At 50.7% G+C, this 23555-nt stretch overlaps 9 protein-coding genes across 9 annotated transcripts; 4 read left to right on the top strand and 5 right to left on the bottom strand.

The window, feature by feature from the left end:
• Window positions 1-170: 170 nt before the first annotated feature.
• On the bottom strand, window positions 171-2074 carry N7487_006659 (putative alpha/beta hydrolase; the record flags this gene model as incomplete). The annotated part of the gene is made up of 2 exons (XM_056874406.1): window positions 171-1673; window positions 1733-2074. The coding sequence occupies 2 exons, from the start codon at window positions 2072-2074 to the stop codon at window positions 171-173; spliced, it is 1845 nt and encodes a 614-aa protein (XP_056732126.1).
• A 397-nt stretch (window positions 2075-2471) lies between these two features.
• On the top strand, window positions 2472-3863 carry N7487_006660 (Spo7-like protein; the record flags this gene model as incomplete). Its single annotated transcript, XM_056874407.1, has 1 exon — window positions 2472-3863. The coding sequence occupies one exon, from the start codon at window positions 2472-2474 to the stop codon at window positions 3861-3863; it is 1392 nt and encodes a 463-aa protein (XP_056732127.1).
• Window positions 3864-4461: 598 nt separating this feature from the next.
• On the bottom strand, window positions 4462-7445 carry N7487_006661 (MCM DNA helicase complex subunit MCM3; the record flags this gene model as incomplete). Its single annotated transcript, XM_056874408.1, has 7 exons — window positions 4462-6540; window positions 6596-6859; window positions 6919-7024; window positions 7085-7131; window positions 7187-7238; window positions 7295-7313; window positions 7373-7445. 7 exons carry the CDS (start codon window positions 7443-7445, stop codon window positions 4462-4464), a joined length of 2640 nt encoding a protein of 879 aa, XP_056732128.1.
• A 322-nt stretch (window positions 7446-7767) lies between these two features.
• N7487_006662 (Nucleic acid-binding OB-fold) lies at window positions 7768-8019 on the bottom strand (the record flags this gene model as incomplete). Its single annotated transcript, XM_056874409.1, has 2 exons — window positions 7768-7923; window positions 7948-8019. The coding sequence occupies 2 exons, from the start codon at window positions 8017-8019 to the stop codon at window positions 7768-7770; spliced, it is 228 nt and encodes a 75-aa protein (XP_056732129.1).
• A 712-nt stretch (window positions 8020-8731) lies between these two features.
• Window positions 8732-12692, bottom strand: N7487_006663 (putative translation regulator (Cya5); the record flags this gene model as incomplete). The annotated part of the gene is made up of 2 exons (XM_056874410.1): window positions 8732-10756; window positions 10824-12692. 2 exons carry the CDS (start codon window positions 12690-12692, stop codon window positions 8732-8734), a joined length of 3894 nt encoding a protein of 1297 aa, XP_056732130.1.
• A 443-nt stretch (window positions 12693-13135) lies between these two features.
• N7487_006664 (signal recognition particle subunit SRP68) lies at window positions 13136-15110 on the top strand (the record flags this gene model as incomplete). Its single annotated transcript, XM_056874411.1, has 3 exons — window positions 13136-13326; window positions 13394-14527; window positions 14615-15110. 3 exons carry the CDS (start codon window positions 13136-13138, stop codon window positions 15108-15110), a joined length of 1821 nt encoding a protein of 606 aa, XP_056732131.1.
• Window positions 15111-15888: 778 nt separating this feature from the next.
• erg5 (C-22 sterol desaturase erg5) lies at window positions 15889-18022 on the top strand. Its single transcript, XM_056874412.1, has 4 exons — window positions 15889-16155; window positions 16227-16377; window positions 16442-17690; window positions 17741-18022. Exons 1-4 carry the CDS (start codon window positions 15987-15989, stop codon window positions 17774-17776), a joined length of 1605 nt encoding a protein of 534 aa, XP_056732132.1. The 5' UTR covers window positions 15889-15986; the 3' UTR covers window positions 17777-18022.
• Window positions 18023-18575: 553 nt separating this feature from the next.
• On the top strand, window positions 18576-19405 carry N7487_006666 (uncharacterized protein; the record flags this gene model as incomplete). The annotated part of the gene is made up of 2 exons (XM_056874413.1): window positions 18576-18878; window positions 19013-19405. The coding sequence occupies 2 exons, from the start codon at window positions 18576-18578 to the stop codon at window positions 19403-19405; spliced, it is 696 nt and encodes a 231-aa protein (XP_056732133.1).
• A 686-nt stretch (window positions 19406-20091) lies between these two features.
• On the bottom strand, window positions 20092-23387 carry N7487_006667 (putative mitochondrial translation initiation factor IF-2; the record flags this gene model as incomplete). The annotated part of the gene is made up of 3 exons (XM_056874414.1): window positions 20092-20335; window positions 20396-22860; window positions 22947-23387. 3 exons carry the CDS (start codon window positions 23385-23387, stop codon window positions 20092-20094), a joined length of 3150 nt encoding a protein of 1049 aa, XP_056732134.1.
• Between the last annotated feature and the right edge of the window lie 168 nt (window positions 23388-23555).

Below are 23555 nucleotides of genomic sequence, written 5' to 3' on the forward strand. Positions count from 1 at the left end.
TTGTAGTCATGTAGAAGAGGGAGAGAGAGGCACATAAACACCAGGGGCAAAAAAAAAAAGAGAAAAAGCCACAATAAAGGAGGGATGAAGGTATCCAATATCAACATCACCCTCCAGGTCTAAATTGATAAAATGTTATTCACGGCAGAGAGAAAGAAGCCATATCCACGTCATTGCTGACGACTTCTCTCCCTCTGGTTGACCTCTTCCATCTCGGTGAGCACAATACTGTTGAACTCCTCCCAGCCATCGAGATACAAATGGTGGCCAGCTTTATTCACAACAACCACTCTAGAGGAACCTTCATCGGCACGCTGCTCCTCTGGAGTGGCCTTCTCCAGGACTTTGCGCTTTTCTTCTTCCAATTTAGCGACTGCTGCATGGCCACCTGAGACATCCATCCAGTCATGGTCGCCATACATGAATACCACGGGAAGACCCTTCTCGCGCCGAGCAGATGGCAAAGACTCAGATGAAGTAGCGGAAGTGGAGGCGGGCGTATTATCAGTAGGCGTTGATGAAGTGGTAGCGGCGGCGGCTGGATGAGGGACGCCGCTTGTGTTTTGAATTAGTTGTCTTCCGAGGCCCTGAACACGGTGGATCAGAGGACTGCGAGCGAAAGCACCGGGGGCAAGAATATATGCTAGCGCGTACTCGCCGCTGCCACGAAGACTGAAGATTGAGTATGAATAGTCGTGGAGTGCTTTAGCTTCCTCGGCTGGTAGGTGGGAGAATCGACGAGAAGTCCATCCGGACACAAGACGTGGCCCCAAAGGACCGGCCCACCGCACCAGGCTGAAGGGGGAGATATTGGCGTCCCACAGATACGCGAACCACTTGGGGAGAACCCGTCGTGGGGGTTGTGATGGAACGGAATCAGCCGGAAGTGGTTGGCGCCCAGTGATAAAGCTACCCTCGGTTGTCTTTGGCGGAATGGCAGACGAACCGATATCGCGCTCGTCTTGGGTAAGTTCGTTAGACAACGTTGATGCCGGAGGCTCGGTCACATCTGCGGTGACGGCGTAGGGGTCCTCCGGGATGCCGACTGGAGATGCCAGGATAAGCTTATTCAGGTGACCGGGGTATTTCAGCGCGTAGGCGACCGCCATGTACCCGCCGAGACTGTGTCCAAGTAAAGTGAAGCGATCAATCTTTCGTTTGATGCGCCATTCCTCCAAGGCATCCACAAACCAAGCCTCGGCCTCCCTGATGGCTTCTTCTCTTTCCTTTGCCTTGATTTTGAATGAGGGTCGAGTACTCCGGCCCATGCCTAGCATGTCCAAGGCGTGGAGTTGCCAGCCCTTCAACCGACTCAGCGGTTCAAAGTTTTTATAGAAGAATCCAAGTCCAGCGCCGTAGCCGTGGAGCATAACCAAATGCTGGTCTGCTTCCTCGCCGACCCTCTCCACCGAGAACTCATTGAGCGCGCGGTCTTTCCCGCTCAGCTCTACCATACTGGAACGCCATCGGCGAGGGCCGTAAGGGTCATCAAGGGAATTAGTGGTGACTTCGCCCAGCTGATTAGGGTCTGCACTCTCGAGACTAGTAGGGGTAGTGCCATCGGGGAGTTCTGTCGTTTGTCCAGTCTGGAGGTGGGTGGGGGGCTGGTGATGCAAGTAAGGCAGATAAGAAAGGACTTTGTGTTCGGCAGCTGCTGCAGGTATACGGGCCCACTATATAAAGCAAATAATTAGCGGAATTCGGAAATGGGGGCTCCTCGATTATAGCTTACCCATTGACTAAAGCCTTCGCGGTATCCCAATGGAAAAAGTGCGCGTGCCGCTGCCGCGCCAGTAGCAGCCTGACTCGCATATGGACTTTCTGAGATCCTCTCGGGATTGTTTTCAACTGGGCGTTGGTGACGTCCATGAATGTCCTCGTGGGACGGGTTCAATGATTCTGACGCCATTGAAGACAGTCGTTGCCTCCGAGCGAGAGTGGCAAAGGCGACTGGGCGAAGTTTAGCCTGACGTCGAGGGACTGAAAAGGGAAAGGCAAGTCGTGAAGCTATGTCTGCGGTTCGCAAGTTGGTAAGATAGAGGGTTTCTGCTAGCAAAAGTTGAGTGGCGCTCATGGACGTATAAGAAGGGAGCACGGAGACAATTCGGTCACTCCGCTTAACCCCGGTAGGCTTAACATGCGCACCGGGCAGAAGATGTAATATCCGATAGAAGAGATCCGATGAAACTAGAAATGTGATGGTTGAATTCCCCCTAGGGGCAATGGGCAATGGTCAATGATCAAAATAGAATTATTTGTGTAGAAAGAAGAAAAAGAAGAAGCCAAGTCAACTTGGCAGATGATGTCGATCCAACTTCGCTTCCTCTCAACTTGCCGCCTTTCTCCCTCCTCTTCACATGCGATGACACCAATGACATTCGCTTTGGGCCGGATCGGCCAAGTTTTGATTTGACTTTAACTGACGAGCTTTACTTTTTATATTCTATTCTCATCTTGGAGACTCTTTTATCATGGCTTCGCCTTTAGACCAGATGGTCAAGGGTGCCCCAACACCGGATGCTCGCGCCTCAACAACCCCGGAGCCATTGAACTCCTCACGGTCATCTCAAGCTCCTCGTTCAGATTCCTCCCCTCAACGTCCCTCGACCCCAGACCCGCTGGCACACCTGCCCTCCTCCCCACCCCAGATCTACCTAAACCTTTTAATACTCGAAACCTCGCTGCGAGCCCAATATCTGGCCCTGCGCGAGCGTCGCCGCCAGAACACGTTCTTCCTACTTCTACTAGCTGCTTGGCTTGCGCATTTTTCATATGCCCTTTTCCTTCGCCCACGTGAAGATGGCCGCGGAGTCGGCGGTTCAGTCTACTGGGTGGTGGAGATGGCGGAGAAAGTCGCCCTGCTTGGCGGGGTGGTAACCGCACTACTCGTCTGGGGTACAGGGCAATGGGAACGAGGAATCAGATGGCCTCGGCGCTGGCTCGCTGTCTCCAATCGTGGCCTGCGCGTAATGAACACCAAGATCATCATCATTCGCGGTCCCTTCTGGCAAGAACTACTGTCCTACATCTCATTCCTGTTCCCATTCTCCGCCCCGTTCTTACCCTCTCCCAATGGAAACTACCATTTCGTGGAGCAGAGCCCCTCCGATAAACGCGCTGGTGGTAGTCGGCAGCACTATCAACAGTACTACAACGGCACCGACACCGAGTCCGGCCTGGTAGAAGAAGACCTCAGTCCGGGAGGCGACTACATCCGTCTCCTCCTGCTACCCAAGTCCTTCTCCCCAGAATTCCGCGAAAACTGGGACGATTACCGCACAGACTTCTGGGAAAAGGAAAACGAGCGTCGCGCCCAGCTCCGCCTGAAACTACGCGAGCGCGAGCACCACCTTGCCCAAACAGAAGGAGGCTGGCTCAACAGACTCGGGTTCGGCTGGCGCGCTTCCCAGCGCCGACGTCTCGTTGCAGGAACCCTGCACCGCCCAATCGAGCCGGAATTCAAACACCGTCTAGGTCACGGCCATCACCCCTCCATCACGAAACTCAACCAGGAGCAACGCGGCCCCTCCTCCCGCCGCAATACCCGCTCCGAGTCCCATTCCCGCACTTCATCCCGTAGCACCACTCCCGTCGATGCAAGCTTCGAAGACCGTCCCCCTTCTCGCTCTTCTACTTCCAGTCGACCCCGTCGCGGAAGCACGGCCTCTGGACAGGACGCGAGCCCACAGCAGCGGAAACGGAAGGGCTCAACGCTTCGGAGGGGTCTGTCGCCTCTCACACAGGCGCAGATTCGGGAGGGTGTGCGTACGCCGTCGTTCTCGTCTGATGACTCTGTGTTGCCTATGGCTATGATTGAGAAAGATAAAGAGGAGGCTATACCGAATTCTGTTCCGGCATTGTAATACTGCACTGGCACCTTAGCACGAAATGTTATTCATGCTTATGCTCTTCATATCTCTATACCCTGTTTTTTGGTCTCTTGTCATGTTTATCAGGTAATTGTTGCTCAGAGCGCTGTCTTTGAAAACTTACATTAGCTATGTATGCATATCCCTTAGAGCGCGGTGTCGTTAGTTCTATAGATAAGCCCGAGTACCTCACCTATGTATGCTGGTGTGTTGGATCTGATTCCTATGGAAAACTCCTATTTTACTGCATCATTTCAGTGTCAGATAAACGAATCACTGCTACTCTGATCACATGGCATGGCATGGCATTACAATTGCAGGTGAGCCAAGCGTAGGACTGCTATTCAGGTCTTGATATAAGTCAAGGATCGAGTATTCATTCATATTTCTCGTATTGAGTTCACTAATATTCCCTCACAAACCCACTCCATGCGCCAAACACAAAAAAACAACATGAGATGATATCAATCCCAATGCAATGACAAGAAAGCATGCTCGTAAAACTGGACGTAGACAAGTCCAGCATTCTCTCCTCTAGTTATTTTCCACATGGAGGAGAAAGGTATAGACAGTGCCACATAGCCCAGATAAATTAGACCCGGTACACATCCTCTTCGTCCTCGAGGTACATCAGGATATTATCGTTGGTCATGACTCGCAAGGCTTGGATAGCCTCGGAGCGGGAGAAGACCTGCGAAGCGCCAAGCTGGGGCGATTCCCGGATAGCAGTATTAACAGCATTGATCAAGTCATCAATCTTGCATGTATCGCTGTCCTTGAACACAGTCTTGCCCATGAGTGGGCCCAGAGTCTGTCGGAAGACTGCCATGCGGGCAGGAGTGATAGGGACGTCTGTGGAAGTGGACTGCGAATCCGTCTGAGACTCGATGAGCTGCGAGGCTGGCTGTGAGGATGCCATTGACATCTGAGAGTCGGTTTGTGTTTGAGTGCGGGCCGTCTGGCTCGAACGCAAGCGTTGAGCGCGAGGGCTGGCTGTGTATAGGCTGTCTGGGTCTTCGTCCTCGTCGGGGACTGGAACACTAGACTGCGTTGCGGTACTGCGGGTGCGTGCTGTGCCTGTGCGTCTACCTGGAGTGGCGGTTGATGTGTTGCGGGCGGTGGTGTCATCATCAGAGTTGTCGTCAAGTTCGGCATCGCTGTCATCATCGGAGGAATCATCGAAGGTGGTCACCTTTCGTCTCTTCCGGCGCTCGTCTTCGACCACTTCCTTGAACATGGCGAAGCGCAGGATCGCCTCGGCATGTTTGGCATCCTTCTCGTCTACTCGGTTAGACAGGCGGGCCTTGGCATGTGCAGTGGACAGACGAATCAGCGTCTCCAGGGTACGGGGTGTGATCGGTGATGTGCGACGCTTGTTGCCGGTGAGTTCATCGTTTCGCAGAGCAGAGTATGTGGCGATGACGTGGTCAGCAGCACCCTTGGTCAAGACGGGCATGATTCGCTTCTTGGCGTATTGGATGTACTTCTTGATGAAGGGAATACTAATGATTTCCACATTCTTGCCACGGCGGCGGCCAGCATTGGCAGCGTCAACCATACCACCGTGGAGCATGACATTGAACTTCTCGAAAACCTCACTTGGCGCGTTTGCATCTTGGCGGTCTTCACCACCCACGCCCAATGTTTGGTTGAGCTGTTCCCGAACGGGCGCACCCTCCTCGGTGCCAGGCTGGCGGTAACGGTGCATGCGTAGAACGTGCTCTGAGATTATTCGGTCGTGCGCATCCTCAATATCATCAGTCACGACGAATAGCAAATCGAAACGAGAAAGCAAGGAGTCAGGAAGAGCAATGTTCTTATGCGGGTCCTTGTGGGGGTCATATTGGCCATAAATTGGGTTGGCCGCTGCAAGAACACTGCAGCGAGCGTTCAAGCTTGTGTGGATACCAGCCTTTGCGATTGTGACAGTCTGCTGTTCCATGACTTCGTGAATGGCAACACGATCGACATCACTCATCTTGTCAAATTCATCAATACACACCACACCACGGTCACCGAGGACCATAGCACCAGCCTCCAATCGACGTTCGCCGGTTTCCTTGTCGGATGTAACGGCAGCAGTCAAACCAACACCGGAAGAACCACGACCGGTAGTAGCAATTGCCAGTGGCGCCGTGTTCAAAACAAAACGAAGAAGCTGGGACTTCGCAGTCGAGGGGTCACCAACCATAAGGATGTTGATATCACCACGAAGATGGGTTCCGTTATCCAAGTTCTTCTCCATTCCACCAAGAAGCATAAGAAGGATGGCTTTCTTGATGTAGTCATGACCGTGGATACTGGGAGCCAGAGACTTGGACAACAAGTCAAATACGTTCCTCTTCTTGGCGATCTGGTTGATGTTTCGAATATCGGTATCTGTAAGCACGGCCTCTGCAATACCTCCGCCGCTCTTCGAAGACAACTGAATAATGTTGTTCGCCATGACCACGGTGCGGAACGTCGATGAGCCACTACCACCATTGCCGAGGGTACGATAGATACCGACCAACTGGATTCTGTCACCAGGTTTGGCAGTGTCGACGAGGTCGTCATCCAAAAGGACATCGACACTTCGGGGCAATTGTCCTGCCGGGGCACGTTCGGGCATTTCTTGGATGGAAATCGACTGGTGATCGAGATATGTTGAGTAACCGTACTCGGTGATAAGCTAGAAAATCTATCATTAGTCTCAAAAAGGGTAATAATTGTTGGGATATACTCACAGGGTTCTTTTCGTCGTCCTCTTGAGGGTAAACATTCAGACTGGTTGCCCCACTAGCACCCATTGTTTGATCCCGATATTTTCTGGCAACAAACCGATCCTTCCTCTCGACATAGTGGACACTCTGGACGACCTTGGGGCGAACCAGTGAGCATTTTGTCACAATTCCCTCGAGCGAGACCATGTGGTTCAATTGTTCTGAGCCCAGTGTGCGGGGGTTGCAAGAGAATTCTCCAAATGCGCCAACATAGGCGCAGTAGTAGTTCTATCGATATCGTTAGACATTCAAAGCCTGCTAAGAATCGTCCAAAAACTAATACACACCGCTTCATCTGAAGTTTCCCTCAGTGGTCGACCGGGTAGGGTTTTGACAACCGCCTTCAAAGCAGCGTCAAAAGCTTGTGAATAATCGAATGGCGAAGAGAGCAGCCTACAGCCATAGCCATTAGTCCGTGGATCCAATTGCACTTGTTATAGAGGTGTAGTTTACCCATCGGCAAGCTCCCGGTTGTGTGCTCTGATTTCATCGATGCTGACCTGTCCAAAATTATCAGCACCACCTCCTGGCAGGGAATTTCGTAGGTCGACGTACTGTCAATCGTCGCGCACCCTTATTCAGCATAACCACAATATCCGCTCGATAACTGTTCCAGTCTGTTAGATGTATATTATATAACGTCAAGCTTCGAGTTCGACGAACCTGCGTGCCCGTGCATCATCTGGAAAAAAAGGACTTGATTAGTTCAAGGGAGCACAACACATAACTCAATGGACTTACTAGGGTCAAGAAATTCAGTTGCAGCACGCACGCGATCTTGCGCGGCCTCATCACGTAGTTGAAACCCGTCCATGATGTGTGATGCAATATAGTGTTGGTGGTAAGGAGGGAGTCGAGGGGGGCCGATTGGGATTTCCCGATTTGCTAAAGTGGAACGCGTGAAGTTGCACGCGAGGAAGGCGCGTCCCACGGGTACCACGTGCCATGATGACTCAGCGAATAATTTTTCAAAAAGCTATATAAACCCCCATCCCCCCGATCCTTTTTTTCTTCTTCAAGCGACTCTACGTGCGTTCTCCTCCCCCTAACAGTTGGAAAACCTTCCGGGTTTTCCATACTGGACTTTGTCATTTTGAACTTTTTCACTGACTTTTCTTCCTCTACAGTTCAAAGAATCACTTTAGAGTAGACGTCCCCTTTCTAAACTCTTTAAAAGAGCCACAGAATCTCCACCCTTGCTGATGACTACATGTCCTCGATGCCCTAAAGTGAAGCCTTTTTACTCCCGCCTCGACTGTCACGCGTGCTGTCCGCAGTGTCTGTGTTTCGGTCTAGGGAGTGGTGATGATCTTGACCTGGTCTCGACGTCTGACTTCGGTCGGTCGGTCCTGGTGGGTGTCGAGGAGGTCTGAAAGGTCCTCTTCCATTCTGGTTGATGGTATGGAGCGCTGTGTGGGGTGTTCATATATACTTTTTTTTACCCACAATATGAAATTTTTAATCCAACTTGATACCGATTCATAATTTTTCTCGTACCTTATTCAATAGTCTATATATGGTATGCACTGTTGTTGGGAGTTGGTGTCCCCTGACCCTATTTGACAGGACTGCTAGCTAAATAGTCTGCTCTCCCTCTCCTTCCTTTCCCCTTTAAAAGTTAGCACTTCGAATACAGTTGCATTTGCTCTCTGTCTTCTCCTGGCTTCTTATCGACTGTCCTAGTGTAGCTGTGAAACGATAACGTTGCCCATATGTGTGTTAATGAATGAATGTTCGGCTTAATATGGCATTCTCTGCACTCTGCCCTCGCCGGTTCAACGTACCATGGCAACGACAAAATAATGCTACATGTAGATTCAGGAAGACAAGAAAACTTGACTATCCTTGATGTTACATTTAATATACCAGAACGCCTTTTTGAATTTCTTTTTCCACTCTTGCTTCTAGAACTAGAAAATGGAAGGGGAAAAAAAAGGCCAAACAGTCCGGAGTCCGCACAGACTTGAATATATATAACCAGAGATGTCTAATGAAAGTTGAGAAGATCATTGGGTTTATTGTACAAATCTGGACGTTAAAACAAGGATATATATACAAGCTAAAATTACAGAATCACTATACATACATGGAGCATGCTGCTCAACGGTCGCCACTCGGTTCTTCTCTGGGTGCCGTCCAGGGTCCCCTATACTTTCGTCGCACGGCGTCTCGTTGGGCGTGTGACCGCCCGGGTTTCACATGCAGCCCAGAATCAACCTTGAACTTAAGGTGGGATGGAGTATCCAGCTTCCACTTGCGATTATCCTTATCGAACAGTTGCCGCTCGGGGGTCTGCCTCCTGATGTCGGGATGTTGCAACCTCTTCAAACGTCGCTTGTAGGTCTCAGCGCGCGGGATATCATTGGAACGGAGCGCCTCACGGATGCCCGCATTGTAACGGCTGACCTGGGGCCTCCAACGTGTTGTCACATCATATTGTTCTTCAAACGAGGTCTGTAGGTCAACTCGGTCCTCGCGAGGAAGGATGCTTGCCAAAGAGTCCAAGAATTTATTTTCTTTACTGCGGGGTATGACAGTATAATTCAACTCATCAGCAGAAGGCACAGGGAATTGGTTTCCGCTCAATACGAGAGGCTCCTCAGTCGCTGCCTCAAAGCTCCGTTCACGCATGTCGCCACTAGGGCCAAGAGCACCAGTGCGCGAGGAGAAGAGGTGGACCTGGCGTGGGCGCATCCCGCCCCTTGCTGCCTTGCCGCGAAGGATTGTATCCTGATATTTATCAGGCACGTATGGCATGGCGGCGAGGGTATTGACAGTCCGTGGCGCAATTTTGTGGAGATTCGCCAGATGCTTATTCCCCTCCGTGATACTTGTTTGCCGGAGCCGTTGTAGTGTGCTGGCGAGTTGAACCATGGTGGGGTAATGGGGGTGCATGTAATCGGGCTCGATTTTGCGCCAATGTTTTCGGGCCAACTTTCCCATCATTCTCCGAGATTTGGTGATACCTGAACGACCTTCGAGATGGAGGATTGTCACAGGGGCATTGAGTGGTCTCACGCCATATCCCTTGAGAAACCACGACCAACCAGGGAAACGAGCAATGAACTTTTCCTCAAAGAGTCGAAATGCCTCCACATTGTCGGGATAATTATCAGATGTCGCAAGCATTCGAACGTAGGTTGACCAGTTGAAACCAGTCAATGCAAAGCCTGCCGTCTGAACTTCGGCCACAACTTGATGTATTCTCTCAAACATGCCTCGGCGGGCCAACGACTCCAGATAAATCGAGAGTGGGAAGTCCAGGATGAAGCGTTGGGCAGGAAGGATTTTGGGCTTATCTGCTTGAGTGGTGGGTGTTGAAAGCATCGACGGGAGAGGGGACTCGGCTGGTGCTGGCAGGGTTGATATCGGCGACTGTGAAGACAAGATTTTGTCAAGGTCAAAGGTACCCGCTGTCTTGTTTACACTTGCCATAATACTGTTCCAGCACTCTTCCACTTTCTCGTAGTTCTGGGTTCCTAGATAGGCATTCATAACGGCTTTTATGAAACCAATCGGCAAGGAGTCCAATCCATCGCCGTCCAATGATCCCGTAGTTCGTCTGGATTGCATGTAATGGTTGAAGGTTTCGAGTGCCTTTTCAGCGCCACCTTGGAGTCCGTATGCTTCGATCAGCCGTTGATAGTGCGTGTCATTGAAAGACTGAACAGCAAAGCCCTCTAGCGGTGTAGATAATGGACTGTTGACTGGCGAGGGATTTCCATCGAATTGTGCGATTGATTTAACAAGTGTCCTTTCTGCGTTCTCGAGGACAATATCTTCAACAGGAGTCTGAAGATCTTTTGCGTTTTCCACGTCTCTCTCAATCTGCATTCGCAGGTTCAACAGGCTCGGCTCCATCCCAACTCGACCGAAGCGAGTTTGCATTTCGCGGGAGACAACATGTACCATATCGCGGTTCCGTTGCTTCACATATCCAAGCAAGAGAATGGAAAAATGGTGCTCGGTGGCTTCCAAGTCACGTTCATGCATCTCCTTGAGAGTTTTTTGCGCACGATCCACTTGATTAGCGTAGACATAAGCAAGCATAATAGCCGCGTAAGTCATGGCATCCGGTTTCAAGCCTAGCCGATCCATGCGGTCAAGGACACGCCGGAAGGAAAACTTGGATACCCTGAATGCATATCGCATTAGAAGAAAATTCCACATTCGCAAGGGAGACCCCCCCCACCGCTAAATTCCAGCTGCTTGCGACAAGCTCTTCTGCATGACCCAATTGCCCATTCTTGCAGTACGCCTGAACAGCCGTATCAAGCATTGGCCTCGTGATTCGTACGCGACTCTTCTGCGCCTCTTTGAGTAATTGACGGATGGCTTCGATGTCCCCTCGTTGGGCGAAAATCCCCATCAGTGTGCCAAATGTGAACGAGTCGGGAGGCACATGATTTCCTCGCATTTCCGAGAAGGCAGAAATAGCACCTGGTAGATCCCTGGCAGTAGTGTGCGCCAGAAGCAGTATATTCCAGCAAACTGTGTTCAGCGGAAGACCAAATTCTGTAGGAATTCGATCGAATTGTCGCCGTGTCTCGCGCACATCACCTAGCCGCGCATGGACGACAAGAAGGGGAGTCACCAACCTTTGGGACCTCGGGTTGCCGTGATCTGCAAGGTACCTGTCGAAAAAGTATTGGACATTTCGTACATCCCCCATTTGGGAAAAAGCAACCATTGCGTCACTGTATGAGCGCATGCTTATTTGCTTATGCTGATTAAAGTGCGCCTCTTCCTCCAAGAAGTATGGCAAGCTGTCGGTCATCTTGAATTCCAACAAGCGTTCAATGATGGAACGACGCAGCTGCAAGTATGGCCTTGTTTCCGGAAATTCTTCGCGCAATTGGCGGTAAAAAAGGATGCACTTGACAAATTCCGACCTCTCCTCTGATTTGAGGTAGAACTTTATCGCACGCAAATAGTGCCCCTTGGCTACAAAACCAAAAGGACGGCAATTGCGCAACAGTGAAAGCACGGTTGGTATCGGTGTGAGCTTGACCATGTCATCAGACTTGAAAAATTGTTGAAATATACGGCAAGCAAAGTCTTTGCCCCCATCAGTAAGATACTGGTGAGCGCTTGACATGTGCGTTTTTAAATCAAGGAGATGCCTGGCAAGGGAATAGCTAGGAAAGTGAAAGCGATCAATCCGACATAGCAAAGATTCCAATGGCGGTCGCTTGTTTTCAGGAATACTCAATAGGGTTCCCCAGAATGCGGCAAGTGCGTTCCACTGTCTGTTTTTCACCATGTGCATCAGACACAGCGAGACGATCTCTTGGGCAAATGGCGTGGAAATGGCTCGCCGGCAGATACTGCTCAAATAGGTCGGTTTTCGATCCGGCAACGAAAGAACCCGTGATCTTATAATGTTCTTGAAGTCTGACTCGGTGAGATCTTTGGGTGGGATTTTTATGAACATTAACCATACTAGTGCTCGCTGCCACTCTCCGGATGATCTACTCATATAAGCACAGAGTGCAGACCTGAGTTCTGACGGCCGTCCGGCTGCGACGAACATCACCCAAGCTTTATCAAAATCGCTGCCGTTTTTCCGAAGGAAAGCCTGGAGGGCTGCGCTCGCTGACCCGTCCTTATCGAGAGATTCTGGATGCTGAGGCCCTTGTGCCCGCATGGATGCATCTTTGTGGGCGAATGAAGTCTTTGCGGTAGCTTTTTGAGGACTTGAAATAGAAGCATAAGATCTTGAAAAGCCCAGGTTTGGTCTCCTCCGAAATCCAGTCCTATTCTGGGAGCGAGGCAGACGCGAAGCTACCAAAGTTTGAGCATGCCCAGGATATAAGAATTCGAGCGATGGCCCTATCCAATCACTTGACTCTCTGGTTTCGTGTTGACTGTCAAGAACGGGGGACGGTCGTTGGCCTGACGCCTGCAAAAGCGCGATAAACCACTGAGGAGCATCCGCTCCAGCGCCATTTTGCTTCCAGAAATGACCAGGCAGGCAGTTTCTTTTTCGGATAACACCATTGGAATCTTGAAGAAAACGCCGTCCCGCGTTCTCGAGGCACCCTGTTGCACGTTCGAGCATCACCCTCAATCGTAGTTTCGAGCCGTAGGATGCCGCTATGGTTCCTTGGTATGTATTGTGTTCGGTTCAGAAGCTCTGTCTAGATGATCCTCGTGTCAGAAAACTGTCCTGGATTTGAATATGACAAGTAATTGAGCAAGTTGTCCTTGATGGTGCCATTCGTACCAAGGAAGGAAAACCAGACTCCTCGAATTGTGCACCACAATGTCGCTCACACACAGGTCCCGGACATGAATTGCCAATCAAGGCCAAAGCACCTTGATTTGTACAAAAAGGCAATGATAAATCCGAGGTCCCATGAGCTTGGAGAAAACAACGCGAAAGATTCGGAGGTGCATGAAATTGCCGGGGTTTCACCGCCTTTACTGAGCCCACCACTTCAACCGTGTCCCTCCCATTCTCATCACAAGACCCCGAATAAAGGAACGAGTAAGAAAAATATCATGGAGGTCACTGAGTTTATCTTCAAAGAGAGAGAGGAGGTTCTCCTTGTGGGCGACTACAATGCCTACCGGGCACACACTACCAGAAAACTGCAGAAACTCCGCAAGAAGCTTGGTCAGGCCACAGTCAAAGGCCGCAAGTATACTGCCAAACCAGCTGTGACAGCTGAAAATGTTGGAAGCAATGTGTCGTATGTTGCTTACCCATATTTCCATTCCCAATTACTGCTTTTTGACTAGGTTTCTAACCTACGCTAGATATGTACATCTTTTGCTTCTTAGTTCCGAACGAGCTTGGGCGCAAGCAATGCACATGAAGTCCACACATTCCGCAGATACTTCCACAAAGGGCATCTCTGGTGCTGCTCGGCGCCACATTATTTCACGACTGAACAAGGCCACTGGGTATGCGCAGCATCTAGTCTCGCTGTTTCACGAACAGTCACTTTCTGGGGCAAGTGATATGGATATTCTGGAGACTCGGGCTTATTTGGCAATGATTTCCGGTACACTGTGGCTTGAAAAGCGGAAATGGGAACAGTGTCTCCAAGACTACTCCATCGCAAGAGTGATTTACACGGCTTTGGGCCAAAGGGTCAAGAGAGACGCTTTTCGGGACCTGCTCTCGGGGACTGTTGACCCAAGTCTCCGATATGCCGCTTATCAGATGAAGCTCCCCCGCTCCAAACCTACCTCATCGCTCGCCATTGAATTCTTCCCACTGGACTCAGAGATTCGCGCCGAGGTTGAGAAGATCGACCCCTCTTGTCTCGCCGAAGAAGCAGCCGGTACTCGACGAACTGCAGAGGGAGAGGTGCAGGAGTTGCCCCAATCTGTCACTTGGAGATCGCGAACCGTCCCACTGGACGACGCCTCAATTTCTCAATCGCTAGCTGCTGCTTCGGCCGCGGAGGCTCGCCTAACTACTTGGCTGGCAGACGCAGGAAAGTCAGCTGCCGCTAAGGATAAAGCTGCTGCATATGACAATGTGATTATTGCCAGTCAGGATGCTGTCGATGCTACCAAATCTGCCATTGATGACTTGGCTAGTGAGGGTGTTGATCCCAGTGATAAGAGAATGCAGGCACTGCAGATCACTCGAACTGCAGTTAATTACACTTTGGTTGGCTGGCGAGTCGGCCGTAACCGGGTGTTGTGTGGAGAAAGGGACGGTCTGTCATTTGAGGAACAGCAACCCGCATCGAATGGAAAGGACACTGCGAAGCACACCACAGGCAACGGCAAGAAGTTGAATAAGCTCCGTGAGCGCGTCGTCCTGTATGATTCGACACTCCAGAGCTTGGAATTTATTCTCGAGCTTCCGGGTGTTGCGGCCGACTCAGCCTTTGTGCAGGATCTAGAGGCAAAGCGGCACTACTTCCGTGCTCTCAGGTATGTTTTTTTTTCTTTCACTACGATCTTCATTTATTGTCGCAACTAATCACCTTTTCTCCCCCCTCTTTAGATGTCTTGCTTTAGGAAGATCCCATGGAGTGCTTTCGAAGTCAAAGGAGGCTCTTGCGTTGTTTTCTCAAGCCCTGAACCTCGTCGCATCCGCTTCCCCCAGTCAGCAACAGATGCCGAAGGTGTCCCCAAGCTCGATGTCTCGCGAGTGCAAGCAAGTGCCTTGGAGTCAAGTTTGCGAGAATTGGTTGCTCAGTACCGTGGACTTGTCACTCTGGAGAAAGTGACTGCTGAAGAGGCGGCACAATCGAGCCAGCGTCCAGTGGTAGAACGACTACAACAGTTCGCAGGATCTGGGTTGGACCTTAATAATTTGGTGCCATACCCACCTCAAATGCAGCCCATCCCTGTCAAGCCCTTGTTCCTTGATGTGGCATGGAACTACATTGATTACCCGCGCGAAGGTAGTCAGCGACAGGAGGGACCAACTCAGGCACAAGCTCAAGCCCAAGGTGCCGTGGAAGAAGAAACGAAAGGTCGTCGTGGATGGTTTGGTTTTGGTGGTCGCTGAAGCCCCTTACATAGATGCCATACCACGAATACCCATTGATTCATATCGATACCTACATGTGTACATATGTATATGTATGTACGGAGTAGATACCTCTAGTAACTTTGAATGTGTACAAAATCCATGGATAGTACTTAGGTACGATATGTACGTTGTAGTAACAAGCACGAGCACGTGCATATATGAACCCTTACTTCCGCCTTCGACCAATCAGCGACGATCCAACTCTCGGGAATTCTCTACCCGGGGTCACGTCGTGCTGAGTAATTATGATATGGCTTTACGCTGACTTGTTTGTATTTTTGGATTTGTTAACTATAGGTAGTTGTCCTACTCTATACAGTACTCCGTACTATCTACTACGGAGTAGTTATAGACTCAGGTATCCATATTTTTTTACCGTTCGTGATTTTTTAAGAATTCTCAGAAATCAGCTTGGGATTCACATCAGTACTCCGTATCCGTATACTAATATTTAAACCCGGCTCGGAAATTAGTTTAGTAGAACCCCCCAATCTATAGTATACACAAGCTAAAGCAGAGATTGTCTGAAGAATAACACCAAAAAACAATACTACAAGTACTCCGGAAATAGTTAATCAATCTGAAAATCAACCTAATAGAATATATTGAATATCAATTACTCCAATAATTCAAAATACAATGAACATTATTTATGCATCTGATATGGGCTAATGCTGGGCATCCCGGGGCCTCCGTGTAATTGGCGTTCCCGCCCCTGAGGGCCCCAGTCAATTATTTCTCCCCCTCTCCACTCACTTTTTTCCCTTTTTGTTCTGGCTTCCTCCCTTCTCATTAGCAATTCCCTTTCTCTTCAATTCTTGCTTGGAAATTTGATCCCGTGGACTCCCCAGTATGGTCGATATGGCCAACCTCACCGGGAGCTTCGTCTCGCCATCGGCGGATGCGACAGTCTCGCCCCAACTGTTCGCGCCGGCCGGTCTCGTTGCCACCATATTGGATGGCTTCACTATCTGGAAGGGCCTGTTGACTCTATTTGTCGCCGCCGTCATCTATGACCAGGGTGAGTGCGAATGCGACATGGGTGGCCTTGGGAATCGCGTCTTGAAACTAATCACGACCCCCTATTTGCAGTCAAGTACCACTACCTCAAGGGCGCCATTGTCGGCCCTATGTACAAGATCCCCTTTATGGGCCCGTTCCTCGAATCAGTCAACCCCCAATTCACCAAATACAAGGCCAAATGGGACAGTGGAGACCTCAGCTGTGTTTCCGTCTTCCACAAGTGAGAAGTCCCAAATGCACTTATCCCCTGTTGGGTCTGCTCTCTAACATACTATTCTACAAAGGTTCGTTGTCATTGCGTCGACTCGTGATATGTCCCGGAAGATTTTCAACTCGCCCACCTATGTCAAGCCCTGTGTTGTGGATGCCGCGCACAAGCTTCTCGGCAAGACTAACTGGGTCTTCTTGGATGGCAAGGCCCACGTGGATTACCGTAAGGGTCTGAACGGATTGTTCACTCGCCAGGCCCTGGCCATGTACCTCCCCCGCGCCGAGGAGGTTTTCAACTCTTACAACCAGCACTTCCTCAAGAAGTCCGCTGCCACCAACTTCACCCCGACCCCCTGGATGTCCGAGTTCCGCGAGCTTATGTGTGCTCTGTCTTGCCGCACCTTTGTCGGTTACTACATCTCTGATGAGGGTGTCCAGAAAATTGCCGATGACTACTATCTGATCACTGCCGCCCTCGAGTTGGTTAACTTCCCTATCATCCTTCCCTACACTAAGACCTGGTACGGCAAGAAGGCCGCCGATATGGTGCTTATGGAGTTCGCCAAGTGTGCTGCTAAGTCCAAGGCCCGCATGGCTGCCGGTGGCGAGATCTCCTGTATCATGGACGCCTGGGTTAAGGCCCAGCTGGATTCCGCCGCGTACCGCGAGAAGATTGAGAAGGGAATCCCGGTTGATTCTTCAGAGAAGCCTAGCCAGGTTCTTCGTGAATTCTCCGATTTCGAAATTGCCCAGACTATCTTCACCTTCCTGTTCGCCTCCCAGGATGCAACCAGTGCCGCCTCCACCTGGTTGTTCCAGCTAATGGCCGACCGTCCCGAGATCCTGGACAAGGTCCGTGAAGAGAACCTGAAGGTCCGTAACGGTGATCGTGATCTCCCTGCCACAATGGATATGCTAGACCAGATGCCCTACACCCGCGCCGTCGTCAAGGAGACACTGCGCTACCGCCCTCCTGTCATCATGGTTCCCTACCTGGTCAAGAAGGACTTCCCTATCAGCGAGACCGTCACCGTCTCCAAGGGCTCGATGATCATTCCTTCCGTGTGGCCCGCATGCCACGACAAGGAGGCTTACCCCAACGCCGACTCCTTCGATCCAGACCGCTGGATCACCGGTACCGCTGAGCAGCAGACCAAGAACTGGCTGGTCTTCGGCACAGGTCCCCACTACTGTCTGGGTCAGACCTATGCTCAACTTTCCCTGATGTCCATGATTGGAAAGGCCAGTATGGTGATGGACTGGGAGCACACCCCCACCCCTGAGTCAGAGGATATCAAGGTGTTTGCTACCATCTTCCCTCAGGTATGTTCAATCTCATTTTCTTTCATGATCAATTCACTAATATTTATCAGGATGACTGTCTTCTTACCTTCCGCCCCCGCGCTTAAATTCTCCCTTTTTGTATAAAACACCAAAGCGAGGTTGGAACCCAGCCCCATTTCTAGACAGGGCTTGGTGACCTTGACATGATACCTTCCTGTCCTGGAGATGGGGTGGTCCGCTGACACTTTTCTTCTTTCTTCGATTTTGATGCATGATGAACGCTCAATTCAGGAAAAGTCTTTAGCATATGTTTCTCTTAGAGAGACCTTTCATACCCTTGCGCAAAGAACCCCCATTGCGATTATGATTACCTGTTAGCCCGTGAGGGGTCGTGGGGGGGTTTCTTGTTTCTTTTCTTCAGAGTGACTACTCCTAGAGCCATGCATATTAGAACAATATTAATTCTCTTTTTCCACTTGAATATTTATGACATGTTATATAATTGTTGATACGTTTGAATTAATTAAACATCCTATGTCTTGTCGCACCTCGAACTTATGTTGCTATACGTAGCTTTCTTGAAGTTCTCAATCACCAAAGTCTGGCTCATCTCCTCTACTTGGTATACCAACACTCCACTATATATCTGTGCTATCTCAATCTCTACCTCAAAGCCGCACAAAATATATATTGACTCCCAAACAACAAATACGCTATAGCTATATTCCAACTAATTGATTTATTCCCACCAATCAAAACCCCCAATATCTCCCAACAATGCTTGTACATCACAGAAACTCTAAACTAATAATCGGTCACGTGCAGCAGATACTGACATCACAGTCCCTCGTTCCGAGGTTATTTCCGGAGGTGCAATAACTCCAAACTCACCTCCGCGGACAATCAAAATCCAGAATCGAAACAATGACTTCGACATTATCATCCACGATCCAGCGATCTATCGTGCTGTCCTCCGCCGCAGTCAGAACCCCAGCGCGCAGTGTGGTATCACCGGCCGCGGCCTTGCACCGAGCTATCTCTACACCAACAAGAGGACTGGTTACCTCTCCCACGAACCGTGTTGTTCGTGGTCGCCTGGCACCATCATGCAGCATTCAAACCAAGTCGATCCTGGATATCAAGAGTGCGAGTGCGCGCCAAGTGCAGAGGCGGTGGAATAGCGATGATGCTAGCTCGGTCAAACTCCGGGAATGGGGTTTCGAAGATGTATGTAACTCCCCAGAGCAAACTGCTTCAGCCATTCTTCCTCTTCTACCCTATTATTACTTCCTTCTTCGAACCAAATACCCATGAAAATAGCCATAAAAGCATTGTCACGAAACTAACAACAACCAAATTAGATCAACGCCGCTCTCCCCACCTCATCACCCGATTCCCCAACCCACAAGCCCATAATCTTAGTTGACGTGCGCGAGCCCGCCGAACTGAAAGGCACGGGTATAATTCCCACTGCAGTGTGCGTCCCGGTGGCATCACAGGGAGATGCATGGTATCTCACGCCAGACGAATTCGAGACCCGGTTCGGATTCGCTAAGCCCGATCCCACGGAGGGCGAGGGCGAGCCTGCGCAGATGGTCTTCTATTGCAAGGCTGGTGTGCGGGCTGTGGCGGCAGCGCAGATGGCCGTGCAGGCTGGATATGATCCTGCTAATATTGGGGTTTATCGTGGTAGTTGGTTGGATTGGGAGAGACATGGGGGGAAGGTTGAGAAGTGGGATGGGGATGATTATTGAGCTAAGTTCATTTCTTGAGTGCTTGATAGTGTTTCTGGGGATGAAGGTGGTTTACTGAGTAAGTTGGTGTATGGGTTGAGAAGAGGGTTGTACATACTACATAATGCCGAATAGGATATTGAAGGATAGATAGATCGTCTTCTCTATTCTGAGATTCTAGTGCAATCGCTCAATTTGGTCTGTGCCCTAAAAAAGACCGATCTTCTTAGTTTTAAAACTGGGTTGCTCCCGCGTGTTAAAGACAGATGAAGATCAACTATCTAATCCAAAGTGTATTCTCTAATGCAAATACTTGAGTATAAATTCAGATCACTATAGCAGAAACAAAAGATCTGGTATCGACCAGGCCTTGCTTTTCCTATATCATGTACATGCGACTTCTCTCGCTGTTCATCCATCAAGTCATGGTCATTCATTGTATGTTCAAATCGTAATCAAAAATAGAATAACTTTTCCGCTTTTCGATAGCAATTGTCATAGCCTAGTAGATTTCGATTCGTTTCCTCCAAACTGGGCTATGATGGAACCGAAGGCCAGAGGGCCGACGGAGAACAAAGCTCGCCACTTACTGGCATTTGATCGTTAAGTTCGCTCGAGGATAGGTATCGCAAGGCTGGAATGGGTCCGGTGCTGACGATTCTTGATATGAAGACATCGCACACCGGAAAGAAGCCCTAAGACCGAATTCAAGGAATGTCGAACACGGGCTTGAGCTTCTTGACCAGAGCCCATTCCTCCATAGAGACCTCGGACCGGTAGAACTCCTTGAGGGTGTCGATACTGGCACGCGAGATGTGCGAGATAAGCTGGTCCTTCTCTTCGAGGTGACGACCGTACATGGGCTGGTTGGGTCCCTCGACCTTAACAGCAACGGAGGGCTGACCTCTCTTGCAGACAGGGACGGCCTTGTGATCGCGCTCGATGGATGTGCTGTGAAAACGGTTGCGTTAGAAATTAGACAAAAAAAAGATGAAGGGGGCCAAAACTTACACTCTACCAATATCGACGATCTCCCTTACACCAGCGGCGTTGGTCCTGACCGCAGCTAGAGGGGTGTGGAGACGCAGACTTCCTTCAATAACATCAACACCGATGACAATGGGATCGGTCTTGTTGAAGACAGCAATGGGCTTGATGACACAGGGGAAAATAGCAAGAAGCTTAGCCTCCTCCTTACGCTGCTCTGTGATCTGAGCCATGTGCGCAGTGAAGCTATCGAACAAGTGGTAAATGATGTCGGCTGTGAAAATCTTGACACCAATTTCGTTGGCATAGGCCGTTGCATCCTTATCGACCTTGACGTCGAAGCAGAGCATGACAGCATATTCCTTACTCTTCTCAAGCATGGTACCAGCCATCATGACATCACGCTTGTAAACGGGACCGATGGAGATATTGGCGACAGGAATCTTGGAGACCTTGAGGAACTCCAGGAGGGCCTCAAGCGAACCCAGGGTGGAGGCCTGGACAGTGACACCACGCTGATCAGTCGAGACACGGCTCAGCAGGTTCTCCAAATCAGTCATGACCTCCTCCTCAAGATCCTCCTCATCATCGTCAGGGCCGACGACAAGCATGCGAGAACCAGCAATAGCGTGCTCCAAGTCGTTGGCAGCAATCTTAACACCAAGGGCAGCCTTGACCTCCTTGTTGTGAACGTACTGGGACTTCAGACGCAGCTCCTTGAGCGGTGCTGGTGTCAGAAGAGCACGGATATTGGTTGTAATAGGACCGTTGAGACCGCACATTACGATGCGATCACCCTCGCGAAGGATACCGTTGGACAGAATGACATCAATGGTGGTACCGAGACCCTCAATGACCTTGACCTCCAGAACCGTACACTCGACCTCGGACAAGTACATAAGCGAGTTGGTCATACGCTCTTGACTCAGGCTGGTCAGGAGCTTCAGCATGTCAGGAACACCCTCTCCGGTGTGGGCAGAGGTGGGAACGAGAGAGACGTTGCGAGACAGAGACTTGTTCTCGAAGAACAGCTCGGAGTTGAAACCCTGCTCGGCAAAAGCAAGCTTGGTGGCCTCAAGACGAGTGCGGAACTCGTTTTGAACACCCTTGTTCTGCATAGCCAAACTATCCTCGAAACCGTTGTTGTCAATCTTCTTCCAGCCGTAGAGACGATCGATCTTGTTCAATGCGACAATGAAAGGAGTCTTGCGGTCACGCAGCAAACGCATAGACTCGAGGGTCTGGGGCTCGAGACCGTGCATGATATCAACAACAAGGATAGCAATGTTGCAAAGGGAGGAACCTCTTGATCGCAAGTTGGAGAAGGACTCGTGACCGGGAGTATCGATGATCAACAGACCGGGGACCTTGAACTCGAACTTGCCATCCTTGTTGACAACTTGGGTCTTGGTGCGCAGAGCATCGACGGGGAAGTAAGTGGCACCGATCTGCTGGGTAATACCACCAGCTTCGCCCTCCTGCACGTTGGTCTGTCGGATCTTATCGAGCAGCTTGGTCTTACCAGTATCGACGTGACCAAGAATACAGCAAATAGGGGATCGGAGATTATCCTTTGAACGAGCGGCCAGAGCCTCCTCGTGCTTAAGCTTTCTCCGCTCAGCAGCCTCAGCCTTTCTTGCCAGGATGGCCCTTTGGTTGGCGGATTGCTCCTCATCAGATGAGTCTTCATCCGATGAGTCGTCGGAGTCGGAGTCGGAGTCGGATTCTTCTTCTTTCTCCTCCTTTTGGGCGGGTGCCTCCTCCTCAGCGGGCTTCTCTTCCTCATCTGATTCCGCATCCCAGCTGTCCTTGACATCTTCGTCGGCAGCCTGCTCCCAGTCTTCAACTGCATCCTCTTCCGCAGGGGCGGCAGCGGCAGCGGCAGCGGCGGCGGCTTCAGCCTTGGCTTTCTCCTCGGCCTCCTTCTTTCGGTCTTCAGCTTCGCGCTGAGCCCGGGCCCGAGCGGCGGCAGCTTCGAGATCCTCTTCCTGCTTCTTGCCAGCCCTCTTCTTCTTGTTCTCATATGTAGGGCGCGCCTTCTTCTCGCCGCCCTCCTGCAAGCCAGCAACCTTGCCACCGGCGGCAATCATCTGCTGCAAGCGCAATTCACTGCGCTCTTTGGCCTCGCGCTGAGCCTTGGTGAGCAGCTTACCTTCTCTGCGGAGCTGCTCCTTCTTTTCGCGCTCCTTCTCCTTCCTGCGCTCACGAGCCTCGGCACGCGTCTTCTCTTCCTCTTCATCAAGAAGCTTCTGTTTGGCTGCGGCAGCCTTCTCTTCCGCTGCAATGCGCTCCTCCTCCTCACGTTGCTGTCGAAGAAGCTCCTGCTGCTTCTGGAGAGCTGCGAGGTGGGGAGGAAGCTTCTTCTTCTTGCCAGTCTCTGGGGCGGGTGCAGCGGCGGCGGCTACATCTTTCTTGGAGGCTTCGGCGGTGGCGGTCTTCTTGGCTTCGGCCTTTTCTTGAGCAGGGGTGAGCTTCTTCTTTGAGGCAGCCTATATAGATGAGAAAGAGACACGTTAGTAAATAGTTTTAACACCCGGAACGGGCTTTCAGTATGAAGAAAGATGTAGCAACCTACCTGTTCCTTCTTGCGCTGCTTCTCCTTCTCCTTCTTCTCACGCTCCTTCTCCTTCTTACTCTTTACTCGGAACTCGCCCTCGGGCTGCGCTTCCGCCGCAGGCTTAACCACTTCCTTGATGGGCTTGGTCTTCTTTCCAGCGAAAACATCATCATCGTCGAAGTTACCCTCCTCGGGCTGCTTGCTAGCCAAATCGATGGCACCCTGGGTATCGGCACCCTCGGCGTCCTCACCCTCGACGAAGTCGTTGATCTTGCCCTTCTTAGCCTTCTTGGCCTTATTTTTTCTCAAAGCAGCCATAAGGCCGCCAACTGGCGCAGCCTCCTCGTTGGCATCTTCTTGGGGCTGCTCATCGGCGGGAGCAGTGGTGGGAGCGGACTCGCCGAGATCAGCCTCCCAGTCCTCCTCCTGTCTCTTATTTCCCTTCTTCTTGGGCGCCATTGCAATAGATTTCCCTTTGGGGGTGTTTTGACGATCCGATTTGAGTGGTGGCCGGGAAAATGTAGCGCACAAACGGAGTTAACCGGTTATTTGCGACTCGTAGTGATACGCACACGTATTAAAAAGGGAGAGGATGACAGAAGTCAAAAAAAGGACAATCCCCAGAAT

The sequence above is a fragment of the Penicillium crustosum genome (genome assembly GCF_028827405.1).
Source record: "Penicillium crustosum strain IBT 35664 chromosome Unknown utg000002l_segment0_segment0, whole genome shotgun sequence".
Classification (NCBI taxonomy): Eukaryota; Fungi; Ascomycota; class Eurotiomycetes; order Eurotiales; family Aspergillaceae; genus Penicillium; species Penicillium crustosum.